This window comes from Acipenser ruthenus, chromosome 11, assembly GCF_902713425.1.
Source record: "Acipenser ruthenus chromosome 11, fAciRut3.2 maternal haplotype, whole genome shotgun sequence".
Lineage (NCBI taxonomy): Eukaryota > Metazoa > Chordata > Actinopteri > Acipenseriformes > Acipenseridae > Acipenser > Acipenser ruthenus.
The window spans coordinates 27823784-27842522 of record NC_081199.1 but is presented as its reverse complement, the minus strand read 5'-3'; the positions used below and the strand labels follow the sequence as shown (position 1 = coordinate 27842522).

The 18739-nt window shown below is 36.0% G+C and overlaps 1 protein-coding gene across 1 annotated transcript in view; it reads left to right on the top strand.

Moving 5' to 3' along the window:
- LOC117426954 (partitioning defective 3 homolog B) overlaps window positions 1-15763 on the top strand; it is a 242904-nt gene extending 227141 nt beyond the window's left edge. The window contains exons 22-23 of the mRNA XM_034045222.3: window positions 5841-5920; window positions 13335-15763. Coding sequence (XP_033901113.3) covers window positions 5841-5920; window positions 13335-13683 — 429 coding nt within the window. The 3' untranslated portion in view covers window positions 13684-15763. The remainder of the gene's footprint in view (window positions 1-5840; window positions 5921-13334) is intronic.
- The last annotated feature ends 2976 nt before the right edge of the window (window positions 15764-18739 follow it).

Sequence of the window (18739 nt, the reverse complement as noted above, 5' to 3'; positions counted from 1 at the left end):
TGTTTATTTTTCTTGGTCATCAAACAAGAAAGAAGTGCATGTCTCTTATTATTCCCATTCATAAATATCTGAACAGGAATCACTTTTGAGTAAAACCAGTACAACGTGCACAAAAACATAACTCATAACTGCTGAAACGAGAGCCTTGCATAAGTTACTTTTTTCGCCATTACTCTGTACAACTAAATACAACTTGCAAAATCAGTCAGATGGCTTGCAACCTCCCTCCCTTAAGCAGACTTCATTTTTACTTTGTTGCAGGTGAAGACCATTTGTATTCATTTTTATTGCTGTAAATTCACTTAAACTTCCTGTGGGGTCCTTGTACTCGTAACGTGTGGCAGGATAAATGGGCTTCACCCAAACAAGACGTAGTGAAAGATCAACAGCAGAACAACAAGGCACTGAGAATGTTAGGCTAATGAGAAACCTTGGTTATTAACACGCTTAGTTTTCTCCCACCGTTTCATTCTATATACAGTCATGGCACTGATGCTGTGATGATGATTCACTGTAGTTTTTAATCAGGCCTTTATTTAATCAGGCCTTTATTTATTTTTTTATTTTTTTATTAAACCTAAAGATTTCAGAATCGAAGTAATTAAAAAGTAATTTCGGCCTACATATTTTCAAAAGCTTAAGATGTAGGAGCTGTAAGCTTAAAACGTTGCATGGTTGACAGTGGTAAAACTGCTTTTTTTGGGTCAGTACCATTGTATTTATTTATTTATTTATTTTTTACCATCCTGCGACTGCTTTTTAGCACCAAGGGTTAAACACCGCAGCTTATTACTGACAGATGACTGCTGTGGATGTGGAGGAGAGATCCTGCCGTTCGAATCAATGGAACTTAATAAAAGGAAATTATGTAAAATTAAAGCAATCTGACAGATTTTATAATTGTAGTTCGCCATTGGATAGTCCACTTGCCTGCAGGAGGTCTTTCATAGAAGTCAATGGAGCCTTATTATCAAGAGGCAAAATTAGCCAGAAAATTGATGGATTTCAAATGGGACCAATTACTGTTTGAAAAGACTGCGTGTCAAATGTAATCGCTTTATTTATTTATTTATTTATTTTAGACATACTCGGTAGCCAAATGCTTAGTATATAATTAGTATTTATATTATATATTTATACATTATATATCATTATAAAGCTACATTAGTATGTACAGATCTTATCCTGTTGCAAAAATAAAAATCTATGTAGAAAAGTAAGTGAGCAATCAAAAAATGACAATGCAATTTAAAGATAAATAAATAAATACAAATTTAATTATCATTTCTGCTAAATGCATTTTGATATTAATGCGGAGTATAGTGAAAGATGAATGAGCTTACCCCATGCGAGTAGCCCTGTAAATATTATGTTTGACGTATATATGCTGAATTCTATGTTTATTTTTAAGGAACATTTGATTAGAAACATTGAAAAGTTGTATAATTTACCAATTTAGTATCGATCTTAAGTACAGTACATTCACACAAAAAAAAAAACATTTATTTGATTGTCAGTAATTGTTTTTGTTAATTTCAAATGAAAAAATATGCAATCATCCATCTACTCAAAACATGAAATACTATACCAGTTAGCAACTCTGACATTGCCATAGTAACAGCCATCTGTAATTTTTCATTTAATGAACCATAAAAATGTATGTTTTCTTTTTTAACTTTTATTTTAATCTGCCTAATGTAATCCAAAAGTGTAATACCGTTGTGTTTGTTAAAGCCAAATCCTTCGTAACATAACTCCCCTGTGTAATGTATAAACCCCTGAGATTGGTGGAAGTGTGAGGGATTTGCAGGGAAGTCCTATGCAGCTTTGAAAGCCCTAGCTAACATCAAACAATTAATTTTTTTACTTAGCCGTCATTCCACGATTAACGTCCACTCATCTTTACATTAATGCTTCATTGTTTTCTGCCTTCCTCTTCTAATTAAATTGGAGAGCTCTTTTGAGTGCAGTTCAATTTTCACTTCTCCATTTTAATTTCAGCCTGTGAAAATCGATGGCAGTGTGAAAGGTTTTTATAATCTATAACTCGTATTATTTCTTGCAATGCCAGCAGTTTCGCTGAACTCAATTAGTGACAGGGAAGCCTTTGTGTTTTTTTTTTCTTGTTCTGCTTTTCTTCTTTGAATGTCAGGCACAAGCACTGGTGGCATGTTCATCATAAAAGGGAAATGTTTTTCAAAAGAATATTTTGAGCTAGAACATGATGTAAATGTACGATAGCCCTCTACTTCAGTATGACTGAAGAACCGTGGCACTTAAAGGATGGGAACAGAACCATTCCTCGGAATATAAGACAGTTCTAAATGAAGTCACAACGATTAGAGTACACATTTTCATTAATTTGCCACGTGTAAAACAAGATTCTTAGTAAAATACTGGTTAGCTGTTCTAATGAAGGACAGGCAGTTTGAAATGTTGACAAGTAATTAAAACATCTCTGTAAATATTTGTTGCTTGTTAATTATGTTTTCAACAGGCTGTATTTGGACAACCATCTAAATTTGTATATTTGTATCATGGCTAAATCTGCCAGAAAGGGGAACATTTGTTGTACTGCTCACTGTATTTGTTTTTGTTGGGTGGGAGGTATGGATCCTTATTATACTCAATATAAAAATATGAAGCTGATTTATTTTATTATTAGTATCTTAAGATACATTTGATCATTTCTTGTCAACAGTACAGTAGTAGCACATGTTGGCCAATTTAAGGCCAATCTTGTGCCTGGATAAATACTTTTGAACAGTATTACATAATGTTCATTAAAAAAAAAAAGCTCTGTTTCTACCTTGTATTACAAATATTTTGCTGGGTAAACATTAACAAACACTAAATCCATTTATTTACCCATGTGAGCGTCTGAGAGAAAATCCACTTGAAATGAGGAAGGAGGATTTTCGAGGTTAGATGTCAGTTACTCTTAGCTGAATTAGTTATACTCATGCCTCCCCAGTGCTCAGCATTGCATGAAATTATTTTCTTTAGACCGTTGGCTTTTAGGATGTTCAGCTGAGAAATTAGACACTCAGCATTTTCTCAATCTGCAGTGGGGTCTCCCGGTTCAACTGTACAGTTATAAAATAAGTGGGCTCCATTTCCGAGCAGCAGTGGTTTTGAACTGAGCTGTCATGAATCCTACCCTGTGGGCAGGCCTTGTGCTAATGGTTTTCACTGGCCACTCCCTGCACCCCAATGGAAATCTCCAATGATCAGTGTTTAATTTGTGCTTACGTTATGAAAGTAAAAAAATCTCATATTATATTTTGCTCTCAGGTGCATGCTGTCTGAGCGTTGTTCTGCTGCACTCGTGAGATGAGCTGTAATAAGACTATAGGCAAAGTGTCTCAACACAGGGAAATACGAGAGAGCAAGCCTGGTCAAAGATGTACAGGTCTGTAGCTGAGACTATATCCAGAGACTACAAAAATAAAAGTGAAGTCTCCAAAATGACTGGCATATTTCTTTCTTTTCTTTTTATTATCTTGTGATTGCTTTTAATTTATTTTTCTGTGCATACTACTACTTTGTATGTGAGGGGGAATACATGATTGTAAATGTAATGCACCACAGCCACATTGGTGTTTAGCAAGTGTGCAGCTACAACATATCACTTCACAGCTTATTGGCCTCCCTCTGCTCTGAGCTGGTATACTTCTAGTCTCTTAATAGCCCCCCTCTGCTCTGAGCTGATACTCTCCCTTAATAGTCTCTCACCGATCCGTTTCCATAAGCCTGGTAAAGAAACAGATGGGATTAGGACAGGAATGGGAATGGTATTAGGAAAAATAAAAGTTGAAGTGTTTTTATAAGGTTAGAAATGAGACATTTCCAGAAAGCTGGCCGTATTTGTTTATAAATAGAAAGAGGTGATTCTTCCAGAGATAGGCTTTGGAAGGATGCTTTACACCAGCTTGATGGTTTTTTATTCTTCCACAGTATAAGATCTCAGACCACCCTGTTATCTCTACCCTCATTTGGAATGTATCGTCTGCACCTTTTCATGCATTACAATTGCACATGTATTCCTCCGTCTGATCTCTGGTGTCAGACACTTTTGGCAACTGAACAGTGCAACTGCATTCTGATCAGATGTCTTTAGTCTGCCAAGATTTAAAATACCTTCCATTTAAATGCGGTCATGAAAAAGTTCAGAAAGATCTTAACGTTTCAAACACTTCCGAAGTTAACTTTGTGAAATAATTCCTTGGCCTTTCAGTTACCCTTAACCTTCTTTTCTTCCACATTTCTGGTAATGTCTGTGCTCAAAGCAAAACTGTTCCTTAAAAAAAAAAAACTGTATGCAGTCAGGACACATTGTATATATCTTTTGGTGGTCCACTATGAAAGGCGCTATATAAAAATAAAGATATTATTATATTATATTAAAAACACAGTTCTTGAGATGGATGATATGATTTGGCCCATATTGCTAACACAAAATAAGTCCATTTTTTAACAGTTCAATACTTCAGCTGTCAGGACATTGAAGTACTAAGTCAGCTAATATGATTGTAGGCACAATGTGTCTCAGCTTATTGGTTTTCAGTATTATTGTGGATCATGCTTCCAGTATTTCATACTGCTGTCCAAAAAAAGCTGCAGTCTTTGATGAATTCAAACATGTTAGTAACGAATACATTCAGCTGTGTTTGGTGTGGGATTGCAGTGATATGGGATTTGTTTTGTCCTTTAGGGTCTGTGAAATAGAAAAGACTAATAATTCTATGTAGAGAGTTGGGCCATAAACTATTTATACAGTAACAGATTAAATGATTTTATGATGTTTAAAAATCCTCCACTGGTATAACTATAGAATCCTCACAGGGTTTTTAATATCGCTTCAGATACTGTTTTTATTGGGTTTGGTAAGTAGAGTAGAGGGTACAATGGAGGGGGGAATCAGAATTGAAAATGTCAGTCTCACATGATTACTGCATGCATGTTTTATTTATCTGTTTGAATGTTAAAAGGATGAATGGTGATTTCAGGAAGGGAATCCTTTTATATCAGTAACTGTTAAATTACGTGCATGTGTATGGCAAGTAATATGCCACACACACTTATTGCATCGAATATGGATCTCATTCCAGTGGGCCACATTTGAGATTTTAGATCCTAGGAAGGTTCATTTTAATGATGTCAGATAATTTGAAGGTAAAATTGTATAATGCATGGATTTCTCTCAGAACATGTGTAGAGTATCGTTTTTTCAAAGGAAGTGTTTAAACCTGGTTCTAAAGCTGCTTAGAATGCTGCATACCATTTTTTATTTTTTTTGTTAACCTAAAATAAGAGCTTACACAGGGCCAGGCCAGTGAAAGGAAGGTGTTTAATAAAACTTGAACCAACCTACAAGATTCTGTGTCCATTTTTGTTTTTTTAAGTGTGATAGACTAGGCCTTTAGGAAACAGAAGTGCTTCTTTAAGCTGTTCCCTGCAGCCAAATGATTAAGTGAAACTTATCTGGTGGTTAAAAAGAAAAAAAAAGTTATCTCGTTTTGCATTGACAAAGGTTAATGATAGCTAATTAGAGAAATGCCTAATGGGCATGCAAGTCAGTGCACTACCTCCAAGCTGTCCAGCATAAGCACTGCCCATGGGCTGCATTCCATTTTATTCCAATTAATTGTAAGTCATTCTTGATGACTTCCACCTTTACAGTGACTTGTAGTGAAAGAGAGATCAAATCTGCAGCAGCCCTGGGGGTTAGAATGTCCAGTGCTTCCATAACCTATCCCAGCAGATAGCCTCCTCCTGTTGTTATTATTGTAATCATATCCTGGTGCTGACTGAGGCTTGTTTTGTTGTTGCATTTGCAGGTACCTGGAAGAGGACATGACGCACGTCCAGCTGTGCCGCGCTATGAAGACATAGAGAGGCAGTATGCATCTCTACCCAGGTGAGTCATTGCCTGGCTTCCCATTCAACATTTCCAGTGTGTAATGTCTTAGGAGCAGCATTAGGAAAGGGCTTTCCCTTTGACTGATAAGCGAGGATATAATAATATACTTTAAAGCTTATAATTAAATCTGTTTACCTTCAGAGTTCTCATGCCGAGATTTCACTTTATCCTTCCAAGAACAAGGGAGAGAGCGTCAGGCAATGGGTGTAAACTGATATAGCAGCAGATAACATGTCTAGTGCCTGCTGTTCTATGAGAAAGCAATAGAAAGCCTTGTATTGTACCAGCTAATCTATATCCCTTTACATTTAACAGATTATACTAGGTATTACTATAGCAAATTGCAGACTCACTTTCAACATCGTTAGATTTTAAAATTAAAATAAAAACTAATTGAGCATTACATTCTATTTCTAGCTAATTCGCAGTATTTGTTGTTTATATTTATGTTTGACAATATGGGAACCTAATTAAATGAGATGGCAGGTATTGACCTGCTAACCCACCAGTAACGAGAAGTGATGATCTGCCCTTCTTGTAAGCCCCTCTAGGCTGTTTCAAACAGCCATGCCAAAAGTCTAAGCATGTAGATCGTATCTGCCCCGAGAAAATGTTTCCTTGTCTGAACTCAGGTATATCACCTTTGCAGCCTGGGATTATATCTTTACTACTGTCACCCAGCTGCAGATCACTTTTATTTACCTTTTAGTCAAAAACCAATATTGCATCCAAGCTTGCTGTTATTTGCAATTGTCTTGAGGGTATTTAGTTCTTTTATATCCAGAGTACTTTTCTAAATGCCTTGGCAAACATTCATTCACATGAAAAGGTAAGGCATCAAAGTTGCTTTACAATTGCAGAACAGGTTGTGAAAAGACTGAAAGATTAATCTGTGCAACACCAGCATTAAAGTGAAGGTCATATGGCAGGGATTTAAAGAGTGCAAATGGGGGTTATCTGCAACCTTGCAGCAAGATCTGTCTGTGGTGTAATAAAATGTATTTACCAAGGACTGTATGTCATACATGCATGCAAACGGTAAATGATAAAAGATTGTAATTGAGTCCAACCTGTACATTATTTTCCTGGGAGTGGGACTTACCTGAATCTGTGACTGTATGCTCAGTGAGTTATATTCTGGCTCTCTGTGTAACATGAATAAATAAAGAAATACAAAGATAACTTTGCATTTTGGTACTGCATGTATTTACAGAGGAGGTTGATAGCCAGCGCCCCACCCAGCCACATCCCAACAGAAAACAAACAGAATAACAAAAAAAAAAGATTTATAAAAAAAGTAGTAGTTACAGTAACAGGGAAATTGTCTTGAACCAAAGAGCAGCTTTATACATACAGGTATCTCTTTGCATGCCCATAGAACATGTGTTCTTCTTTAAAAATGGGTGGGTATTTTGTAGTCTGTTTTTTAGACTGCAGTACATTTGGTTATAGCACCCATTGTTCGTGATTCTAGGTACTGCAAATTAACATTTGTATTTTGGATGCAGATGGACCAATATATGCAAACCTATTTAAATAGCAAGCTGTTTTCTTTAAACAAGTTCATAATTATAGTTGTGAACATTTCGTACCGCATTTGCATGCTTTTCAAGATAAATATCTTGTTATCATCTGCTACATATTTTAAAAATGAATTCATAAATAAAGTAGGTAGTGTATTAATGAACAGAATAAATAATAGACACCAGGGCTGTGGTATGTGTGGATGGTCAATAATACTGCAACATGTGACCAATACAAATTATCTTCGGTTGGTTGAATAAGAGCTGACCATTTCATTGTAGACATGTCCAGGCCAATTTGTTCCAGTCTACCTGGTGGTCATCTGCATCTAAGGCCCCGAGCAGGTCAACAAAGCTGCTTCTCTGAAAAGACCCTTCTAATAGCACAAAATATAGATTTAGTAAAGTCCACTAATGCGGTTACTGTTGAATGGGATGGAATGGATGAACAACATGATGTTGTCATAACAGCACTTTGTCATTATCTAAAGCCTGGAATGAATAGCTATTATGAGGCAGTGAGATTTGTCTGTAATTATTTAACAAGGGTGGATCACCACAAACATATAAATGTCTTGATTTATCTTTTTTTTTTTTTTAATAAATCGATTAAACAGGCTCTATCACCTGTGTGTTTTTTTTTTTTTTTTTAACAAAATCAATCATTTGAAGATAATTATTATTATTTATTTATTAGCAGACGCCCTTATCCAGGGCGACTTACAGTCGTAAACAAAAATACATTTCAAGAATCACAGTACAAGTAATAATACAATTAAGAGCTAGATAAAATTGTTGACATATCCTGCCTTGTATTCTCATAATCTGATAAACAAGCTAGTCACATACACAGTATATTCATTCAACTCACTAGATCAGCTAAACCCAGTTAAAAATAAGAATAAAATCTTACTGAAAATTCCTTCAGTATTGTTCATTTGTTTCTACGTTCCTTAAAACACTCACAATCAATAAGATTCAAAGGTAATTTCACAATAGAACCACTGCGGGATATTCCTTCCTTTATTAGGCACATTGAACAGTGTAGGAATTCTGCTTAAAAGTAATCCAGAGCTTCAATTAAGCCTGTCCCTGTTTTAATACCGGAAGATCTTTTATGCATGTAATCATTGTAAATGTTGCATATCTTAGCCGTTGGACACAAAAAAATGTAAGCCCTTTCAAAATGTTAAGAAAAAAGTGGCACCTTGCTAAAAATCCCGCTAACTGGTTGGTCTGATTCTAGTTTTCCAAACTATTATGTTTTTTGATCAATTATATCACCCTGATATAAGACACAGCTGCATTTTTTTAAATAGATTTTTTAGAGCATTTAAAGTACCAGACAATCCCACCTGGATTGCATAACGCTCTTATTTTTACAGTTATAGGTTGATCAGAACAAGCTCTTTGTCAACTTGAGAATAGTTAAACATTTTAATTGTGCTTCCTGCACTTAATAAGCAAGCTTATCTTGTACAAATGTAAAATGTAATGCTATGTTAGTAATACTGATTATAATAGTATTATAATGTAAATAGACTGAGTATTTGTTTATTATTATTATTATTATTATTATTATTATTATTATTATTATTATTGGTGGTAGTAGTAGTAGTCAAATATACTTTGTCATAGTTATTTCATAAATGTAGAGGTAAACCTATACTTGATTTGGTATAAACATCAACATCTTTTTTTTTAATTTCTGAGAAGCTGATTTTCACAAATACAATATGGTATTTCCAAAACAAGATTTTAATTTTTTTAAATTTTAGGGTTAGGGTTTTATTGTGCAATACCTTTTTTAAATGTTTTGGGGTTCCATACCGCACGGTATTGCATTTATTATAATTAGTGCTGGGACAAACACAGGATTTTCATGTTCAGATATTTGCTCATAATTTAAATATTCGTTCAGATATTTGTTCGTTTTTCAAAAAGTAATAAAAGCCATTATATTGCTCTGAATGCAGGCAGAGACAGCATAGCTGCAGCGGCAGGGGGGTGGCCGTGGCTCCTGTGTGTGTGCCTTTATTTTACAGCAAGACCTTACAATATGTAACAAGTTAAAATAGAAAAATATCCCAGGAGTAAAGAATAAGTTGTGTAGAACTTGCTTTACCCCAGTGAATTAACTACAAAACAAAGGATGCCAAATAGCAGTTCAAGTTAAATGTTTTGTTTTATTCTCGAAATAAATTGTACATAAAGTTGACAACGCATTTTATTTATTTATTTATTTTCATTCCTTGCCCTTGCTGTGGCCATCGACACGTTTTCATAAAATAATAGCATGAGGTTTACTTGTGCCTTTTTGTAGTTGAACAAGCAAACGAGAACTGAAATTTAACTTTAAACACTTCAAATAAAACAAACATGGAAATGGCGTGGTAAAGTGAAGAGGAAAAAAATCTCATTTATTACATTCCACGTAACAAAGTCACAAAAAAATATATATAATATATACAGTCTATATAAAAATAACTACACAACATTTTCAGGAAGCTGGGTACTGTTCAAGCGAGGCATTTCAGTCCCATGAGATTCTGGCTCGCTCTAAAGCAGCACAACACATTTTTGTCCCAGATGGCTTTCCATAGAGATCGCTAAGGGTGCATGTGCATAATCTGGTTTGTTTACTTTTTGCTGTCTAAAACTTTAGTAGAGGCTCAAGAGCTGCTGTGTTGATCTTGTGTTTTTTATATATATATCTATATATATATATATATATATATATATATATATATATATATATATATATATATATATATATATATATATATATATTAATCTCACATATCACACAGAGCTCTCTTTCCATTTGCCATTTTTTTTTTTAAACTGTCGCTCAAATTCTGGTGAGACAGTAAATAAGTGCAAGGTATTTTTGTCATTTGTAGCGAATACGAACATCTCATTTTTGTATCCGAATACATGTCAAAAAAATATTTGTTTGAATATTTGGCCCAGCACTAGTTGTAATTGGTTGCATAATGAAGGAAAGATAATTTTATTCTAAATTTACTCTATCGAAACAGAAGAAAATTATGAACTAGCAGCCTCTGTAAATGTGTCCCTAGAGTAGCTTCTGAGTTTTAAGTTTTCGCCCTCAGAAAAAGGAATTGTCTAACACCTGATAAACTATGTAATTAAAAACAAACAAAACTCCTGGTTCCGGCCCCCAACCAGGAATCCAATAGTTATAAATCTTGAGGTGGGAAATAAAACAGAAAAGTGGTGATGTAATGTAAACTCCCTGCCATTCTCCAGGTCAGGCGTGTCTGAGGATTGAGTTATAGATACACACCGTTCCTGCAGCAGCTGAAACAACACTGCAAGCGCATTTAATAGCGTTTCACTGCTGTCTTCTTAACTGAGGCTGAGGGCCAGCTGGTGAAGGTGTAACTCATGGCTCCGGTCCCAGAGCGGGACTGAATTACACATTTGTAGGGCATGTTCCACATTTAAAATTTATAATTACATTCCTGTGTTAATGAAAAAGAGATAACCTCTGAAAAGATCATTCCTGTTCTGAGTGACCATATTCTGTAAAAGGAATCCTGGATTCTGTTTTTTGTAACTTGTTTTCGCATTATATTTTTGGATATGTTTGTCAGTAAAGTCAGAAACATGTTTGTAATTGAGTGTTATGCAGGGAGGGAAGTAATACTCTTGTTGGCTAACAGTCTGTACCATTCCAGGTTTTACTATACTTTTGCTCGCAATGTTTTGCCCAATTAAATAGCACTGTTAAGTAAAATACAAAGCCCTGGATAACTGGATACACCCACAGGTAGGTGTTGCCTAATGTACTCCCATGTGTGTACTGTAATCTGTCCAATTTCCCCCTCTGAGACTGTTTGGTATCAATGCGCCCCCTTTGTCTGTTAATATTGCAATGCATAAGATACCACATGTTGAAGTCTTACTCTGCATTATACACTCCTTGTCAAACTGACCTATTGTGTTTAGTAAAAAAAAAAAAAAAAAGAAATAAACAAAGGTTCTGTTTTGATACATGGTGTGCATCTGCAATCAAATAACAACTGCCAATATTTCAAAGCTAAAAAAGAGATATATATATATACCACAGCCCTGCACAACTTTCATCAGCTGCGAGTGACAGTAAGCTAGATTTCCTATTTAACGCTTCAACTTTTAGACCAGGGCCCAGCTGTTTGGTACAGTACACTGAGAATACGATGTGAAATGTGATACAGTGCTGCTTTACTGATACCTTTGGCAGATGCAAGGCAGAAGCTGACATGGCTCAAATTCGAAGGGTAAGCCGGAAAAGACTTTGGCGGTTGCTATTTTCCTGAAACGTTGGGTTTCTCCATCAGTAGGGGATTAGATGAAATTGAATTATCCCATTCCTCAGCTATGGATTGGGGCTAAGCAAACAGGAAGAGCCTTCTCTTTTTACAGCTGAATTTTTCCTCCCCACTCAGCACCGCCTCTTGCATCTGTCTTCTGCTACCAGCGAGTCTTGCCTAACCACCCGCCAGCCTCACTGACTGTGATCAAGAACCTACTTTTAAATACTACTGTATGAGGAGGGCACAAATAATAGTTCTGGACACCAAAAGCATGCTAATTTCAAAGCAATTCCCAGCTGCTGTTCCAGCATGTCTCCAAAAATAAAATTCCTCCGATTCCTTTCCCCACATCTTTCAACCAGTGGACTTCAGATTATTTCTTGTTCAGGGTCATTTTGGGTGTTTTTACCAGCACTGCTTAAATTAAACCCTGAGTTACCATTGGGGTAAAGTAACTTGGTTAACATAAGTTATTTTATAGCTATTAATGGGTAGCTGTTTTTTGTGGGTAAACAATCAAGTGATGTGGCGATGCATGCCGTTCAGACCGGTTTGATCCCAAGTGAATCAAACTCTTTTATAGAACTTGCATAACATCAGAAAAGCAGCAAACAACAATTGATGAAAAACCCCAAAACGAGTAATCTGATAGAGAGTGAAGTACTCTAACTCTTTGGGTGGTCAGAGAAAATAGATTAGGTGCATGCGGATGGATTGTGGAATGCCTGGCACTTCACCTTTTAAGTGAGATTCTTTTTTTTTTTTTTTCTTCCTAGGAAATAGTATTTAAAAGAACAGGGATAAAATGAAAGTGTTGATTTTTCATTTTTAAATCAACCAAATTGCTTCAAAACATTTGTACACATTATCAGAAACACCATCAGAAATGTTTATTTGTAAATACCAGAACAGCACATGGCTACTGTCATCTTTGAACTCATTCACAGTGGAGGGTGAAACAAAAGTTATGTTTCATTCAGTTTTAAAAAGCTTGGACTACTCCTTCAAACATACAACAAAAAAAACCTGTGAGAAATATGGGTGGGCATTTCTGTGAAGCCTTTCTTCTCTTAACAGCAGTGTGGAGTAGTGGTTAGGGCTCTTGACCGGAGGGTCGTGGGTTCAATCCCAGGTGGGGGACACTGCTGCTGTGCCCTTGAGCAAGGTACTTTACCTAGATTGCTCGACTGTATAAATGGGTAATTATGTGTAAAAAATAATGTAATTGAATGTAAAAATAATGTGATATCTTGTAACAATTGTTAGTCGCCCTGGATAAGTGTGTCTGCTAAGAAATAAATAAATAATAATAATAATAATAATAATAATAATAATAATAATAATAATAATAATAATAATAATAATAATAATAATAATAATAATAACAGCAGCAAGTGCAGTGACTTTCCTCTTGTAAGAAGACCCCTTCCCAAACAAGAGCTTTCACTTCCTAGCTATGTGACCCATCAACTTTTTATGAGAACAGTTCCAGTTGAGTGCTTTGTTCAATAGCTGCAAATGAAAACCCTCCCAATTCATTAAAATCAAATTTTGGTATTATTTCAGGCGGGGGCCAGTGGAACTTGACGATTACCCAAAGCATCCACGGCCTGCATATGTGGAACGAGAGCACCCGTCCTACCCAGGACCCCAGCCTGCATTCCTGCCTTATCCTGCCAGGGGCAACTATCCCCGGCCACCTGATCACAGGGGGGTGGACCCCAGGCAGATAGACCCAGGCTACTACCCACCACCTCCACCCAGGGGACCCAAACGTCAAGACGTGCCCCCTTCTCCCGCTGCTCTGAGAGGCCCTCGTTTCGAGACTGCAGGCAGGACGTACCACGGGTCCAGCCCAGAGCCTTACAGCTACGGGGACAACCGGAATCAGGACCCGCGGCAAAAAAAGACATGATATCAACACCAGGGAAACTTTGTAATACAGTATCTTATTGAAGGGTTGTCTTTTTTTTTTTTCTTTATCAAAAGTGATAAATCCACTGAAATTAAGTTTAAGAGCAGTAATACATGTGAAACCAAGCTGTAAATAAGTATTTGGACTGAGGCAGGTGTTTCCTTCTGTCTGTCAATTCCTTAGGTTTCTTCTTCTTTTTCTAGCCTTTGTCCAGAGAGTGACTACAGTACATACACAATGCAATAACATTTACTTTGAGTTAGTTTTTTTTTATTTATTTTTTTTTTAAGTCAAATATTCACCTAAAAAAAAAAGACAAAGTTGAATAAAATCTGGGGATTTTCATTAGGGTAAATGTGCTCAAAGGTGCCTCGTTAAATGTATGCAAAAAAAAAAAAAAATGAAAAAGCTGCTAAGACCTTTTTGAAATACTTTTCAAATATTGCATCATTCCAGTCAATCACAAAAGAGCATTTTTTATCCAAGCTGTATCTTGGGCTCTTACTCCTATATGAAAAGATATGACATTTAAATGAGTGAGCGGCCAGAATACAATGATGCTGCCATAGACATTAGAGTTCTCAAAAGAAATGTCATTCTCTTTGTATATAAACTGTATAATACTGTAAATTGCTTTACACGATCAAACCAGTGTTTCAGGACTGGCTATATCAGATGTTTGTTTGATTATATTTAATGGAGACTACTTACAGTGCCAGTGCAAACAGCAGAACTGTCCGGAGCATGTCCAGTACTGAAAAGAACAGTGAAAAAAGTGACATGATTGTCTAGCATTTCTTCTACACTTCATCCTAAATTGCATTTACAGTTGGAATTACTTTGTCTTGTATGTTTTTTTTTAATCTTTTTGTACCATATACTGTAAAAGGTCTCCCCTGTGCATTGATCTCAGTGAAACAGTGTGCACAAGACCCAAATTGCAATTAATTGTGCTAGCTGTCAGTTATTTATAAAATAGAGAGAGAACTGAGAATGAGTTCTAAACTATAAACAGGATGGAGCCCATTCTAAAGAAATGTCAGCCTTGTGATCTTTTGATGCAACACATAGAGAAGTAAGGCATCTGCATGTGAGGATAAAGGAGTTGCTTTATGTTTCAAAGGGGATTTTCAAAGTGGCCATTCCCTACTAATCATTAGCTGGTATTTATTTTCTGTAAAGTTCTAAGATCTGTAAAGAAGAAATAAAGTTAATTTCGCAATTCAGTGATTAACCAGTGTAGCTTATTCACATTTAGGACATGCTGTATGAATACTATGCTGTATAACCAATCTGTATAAGGACCCTTCCCTAAGTTACCATGTTCAATGTTTCACATTAATTTGATGCGGAAGTCAGATAACGAAATAATTACGGAACAGATAAAACATGAAACTGGATCTTCTAAATGCTAATTATTCTACCAGTTCTCTGTTTTGACATATACTGCACTGCGGTTGAGATGCAAGGTATTGTAAAAAGCCTTTTGCTGCACTGGAAAATAATGTGTTTGTGCTTTGCCATGAATCTTCTCTCGCATATAATGTATGTGATTATTATAACAAATTAGATTGCTTTTTTTTTTTCTCTCTGCCTACTTTAGATGTTTGTGTTGTTGTTGTTGTTGTTATTATTATTATTATTATTATTATTATTATTATTATTATTATTATTATTAAATCTGAGTGTCTTTTCAAAAAGTAGGTACACGAAAGCTTTCATTTGATGGTACAATATTGGGAACGAAAGGTACTTTATTATGTCATTGATGCTGAGGCTGAAAAATCTTGGAGCAAAAAGAACAAAACTAACCTCAACATGGTAAATAGCTGTGTTCTGCTACCAGAAGTAATATAAACAGGATTTAATTAGGAGATGCCACATATTAACTTTTTTGAGTGTTTACATTATATACCAAATAATTTTGTTTTGCCTTTGATTGATTGTTAAATCATTTTAATGAGACCAGACGAATTTGAAATTGTTGTATAACACGAAGAAGTAGTATTTTGTCATCATTAATATGTATTTTTTTTTATCACATTTTGTATTAAATGTAATAAAGAATGTGATCTTTACAGTTTTTTGTATGTTTTATTATTACTGTCATGCTGCCTGGAATTATGCCATCAGGTTTTCCAGTATTCCCCTGTTCCTTACAGGCCATGCACATCATCTTGATCACTTTGAGTCTTTGTTATTGCTGATAAATAGGATTGCATTCTATTTGTTCACGAGAACTGTGGCTGATTCGCCACACAGGATTCGCTAGGCTGTAACAGGGAGCCTAGTCTAATCATGTGATCGATAGCTTGGGAGAGGTGAAGTGATGTCCCGGTACATTTGTTATATTGTTAAAATTATGTCTCAAAAGATTCCGGGAAAAAAACACACTGAGGAGGAAGCGAAAGAAGTATGATTAATTCCGACTTGTCTTTTGGAGAATCAGATGTGATCAACACCCATACATACAGTGAAAAAAGCAAAGTGAGCAGTAATGACATGGACAATGCCACTGTATACGATTTCAAGCAGTCCCCAGAACAATTTCCTATTGTACAGGTCAGCCGGCAAAGGAGATATGTTCCTGCGCTTACCTGGTAACTTCAGATAAGGCAGTGGGTGATCACAAATTCAGTACTGTTCCATACAACGTGTTGATGCAGAAGAGAAAGTATAAGAACAGGGTATGGACAATCTGTGAAGATAAGGCCACTCTAGAATGTCTGCAGACTTGTCTGAAAACGTAAATATAGAAATCCAAGTTGTCTGGACAATTTCATAGTTTAGCAAAATAAAAAGTGTCCATCCTTCTTTAAGACAAAAACATGCGTTGTTTACAAAGTTGTTGTTTTGTTTGTTTCAGTCTAGACGGCTTTCATGCTAATCCAATACTTTACACTTCACAGAGCAACGCTGATAAGATGCTGCTTAAATCTACCACATGCCACTGAAGAGGTAGTGCTTCAGTGAGCGCCTCAAAATATCAATTACTGTAAAACTGGAGCTGCTGGTTTTAATTGATGCAAAAAGAAGAGGATGTGTTGTAGGGTTAAGCTGGCTAGGTTAAACATAATGCTTCAGAATATGACAGAAAACAGAACTTAGGATGTAAGTGGCCTATGTAAATCAACTTTCTTTGAGCGGCATTCCTAATTGTGTGAAATTCTGGAACATGATCAACTACTTGTGAACATGTTGATGTACAAACAGGAAGTACTTGTAAACAAGATGTTGCCCCTCAAGCTCACCTCTTTATAAACAGAATGAATAATGCAAATTAAAAAAATATATATTTGTATGAATTGATTAGTAAATGAGCTGGGGAAAATGTCATACTAAAACAAATCCTCAACTGGAGCAATGGCAGAAAGCATCAGTTGCTGACCCCTCAGCCACTCCAGACTTATAGCTACTGGTGTAAATATTAATAGGAATAAACCATGGTCATATCCATAAATAAATAAATATTACATCTTAAAAAAAAAAAAAAAATCAATGAATCAGTGCTCACATTGTTAAGAGATGGTGTGTCCTAGATGTCCTTCCTGGACATAATGGTTAATAATAATAATAACCTGCAGGTTGTAAACTCTTAAAAGCATCCTCTAGAGTGCCAGAAAATATATGACCAGTGAAGAGAGTGCCCTAAAATGGGAAATCATGTGACCCGTAAAAACATTTTAACATTGAACTTAAACAATAAGGCACTCCAGGGGGAGTGGAGTTCAATGAGATCACAAAACCGCAAGGGTCATTTTGAGACAAGAACCGTAGTTCATTTCCTCAGCTCCTCCATATGCTGTACAACTTTCACATGTTAACCCAACTTCAAATACAGTAACCTCCTCCTTGTAACTAGCTCCGCATGCCTCAGTTCCCCACTCTCACCCAATCTCAGGATCTCCCTCTACCAGGAAAGGCTGTCTATTAAGACCATTTTTGTTTCTTTGATGGGTCGTAATATTCTGCTGTGTGTCTTTAATTGTTGTTTTTGTGCAGACATATTTCAATTTAATTCTTCAAAATGCCAGGAAATCTGAGGAAATCTTTCCATTGCCTGAACCTCATTTATAAAACCTCAATGTGTACACTGTTCTAGCAAATGTCCTCCACTGCTTATTTAAGTGGGTTCATGCAGGTCTCTTGGAGAATAGTTAGTAAAGCATTCTCAGTGCAGGCTGAGTGAGTGCACTGGGCCTGGAACAGGAAAAGACATCATCGCCCAATCAAACCAACGTTACTTAGTTGAAGTGGAAACCATTACTTTCAATTGTAGGCCCAACAAGCTTTAGAGAAGTCAGTCTAATCATCAGTAATGTGCCCATCTTCCTGTGGTAGATCATGTACTGTAGTAACTAGGATATATTACCAGGGCTCTTGCAACACCTTAAAACTAGTGGGACCACTTCATATACTAGAATGCATAGTCTGACCATTAATATTTGTAATTAAGATATCCAATTAGATCATGTATATGTGAAGAATTGAAACATGTGCTGTAGACTTAGTTGGTCCAGGAACACTGACTGATTGTAAACCGACTTGAGGGGTCTTCCACACATTAAATATGCTGAAGACATAATTTATATGAGGAGCATTTATCTGAAAACTAGTGAGCCCTTTTCTATGATTTGAAGTTTGATCTGCCTGATTAATCTGCATGATTGTGTGTAGCAGTAATCAAGTTTACTGTATTCTGTTACGAAGAAATAGCACTTCACTGATCAAAGATGATTTTGCTTCTTAATTAAAGTCGGTGCAGGCATTCCCTTTCATATTCAAATATGGTCTTAATTAACATCTTAAATGTATGATCGCTTAACGTATAACAGTGTAGTGAAGATTTTAGATATCATAGAATTGTATTGGTATTTAGAACAGCACAGGGAGAAGTGATTTAGCATGGGGAGAGAATTAGAGCCTAAGAATGTGTGAATGGTGAGAAGAAAAGCACCCTGAGATACCTTCAACAGTTTGTGAAGCGTGAGCATTTGCGTTCGTCCATGGAGAAGCCTTCCTTTCCCCTTTGCAGTAATTGCCTTTGACAGCGATG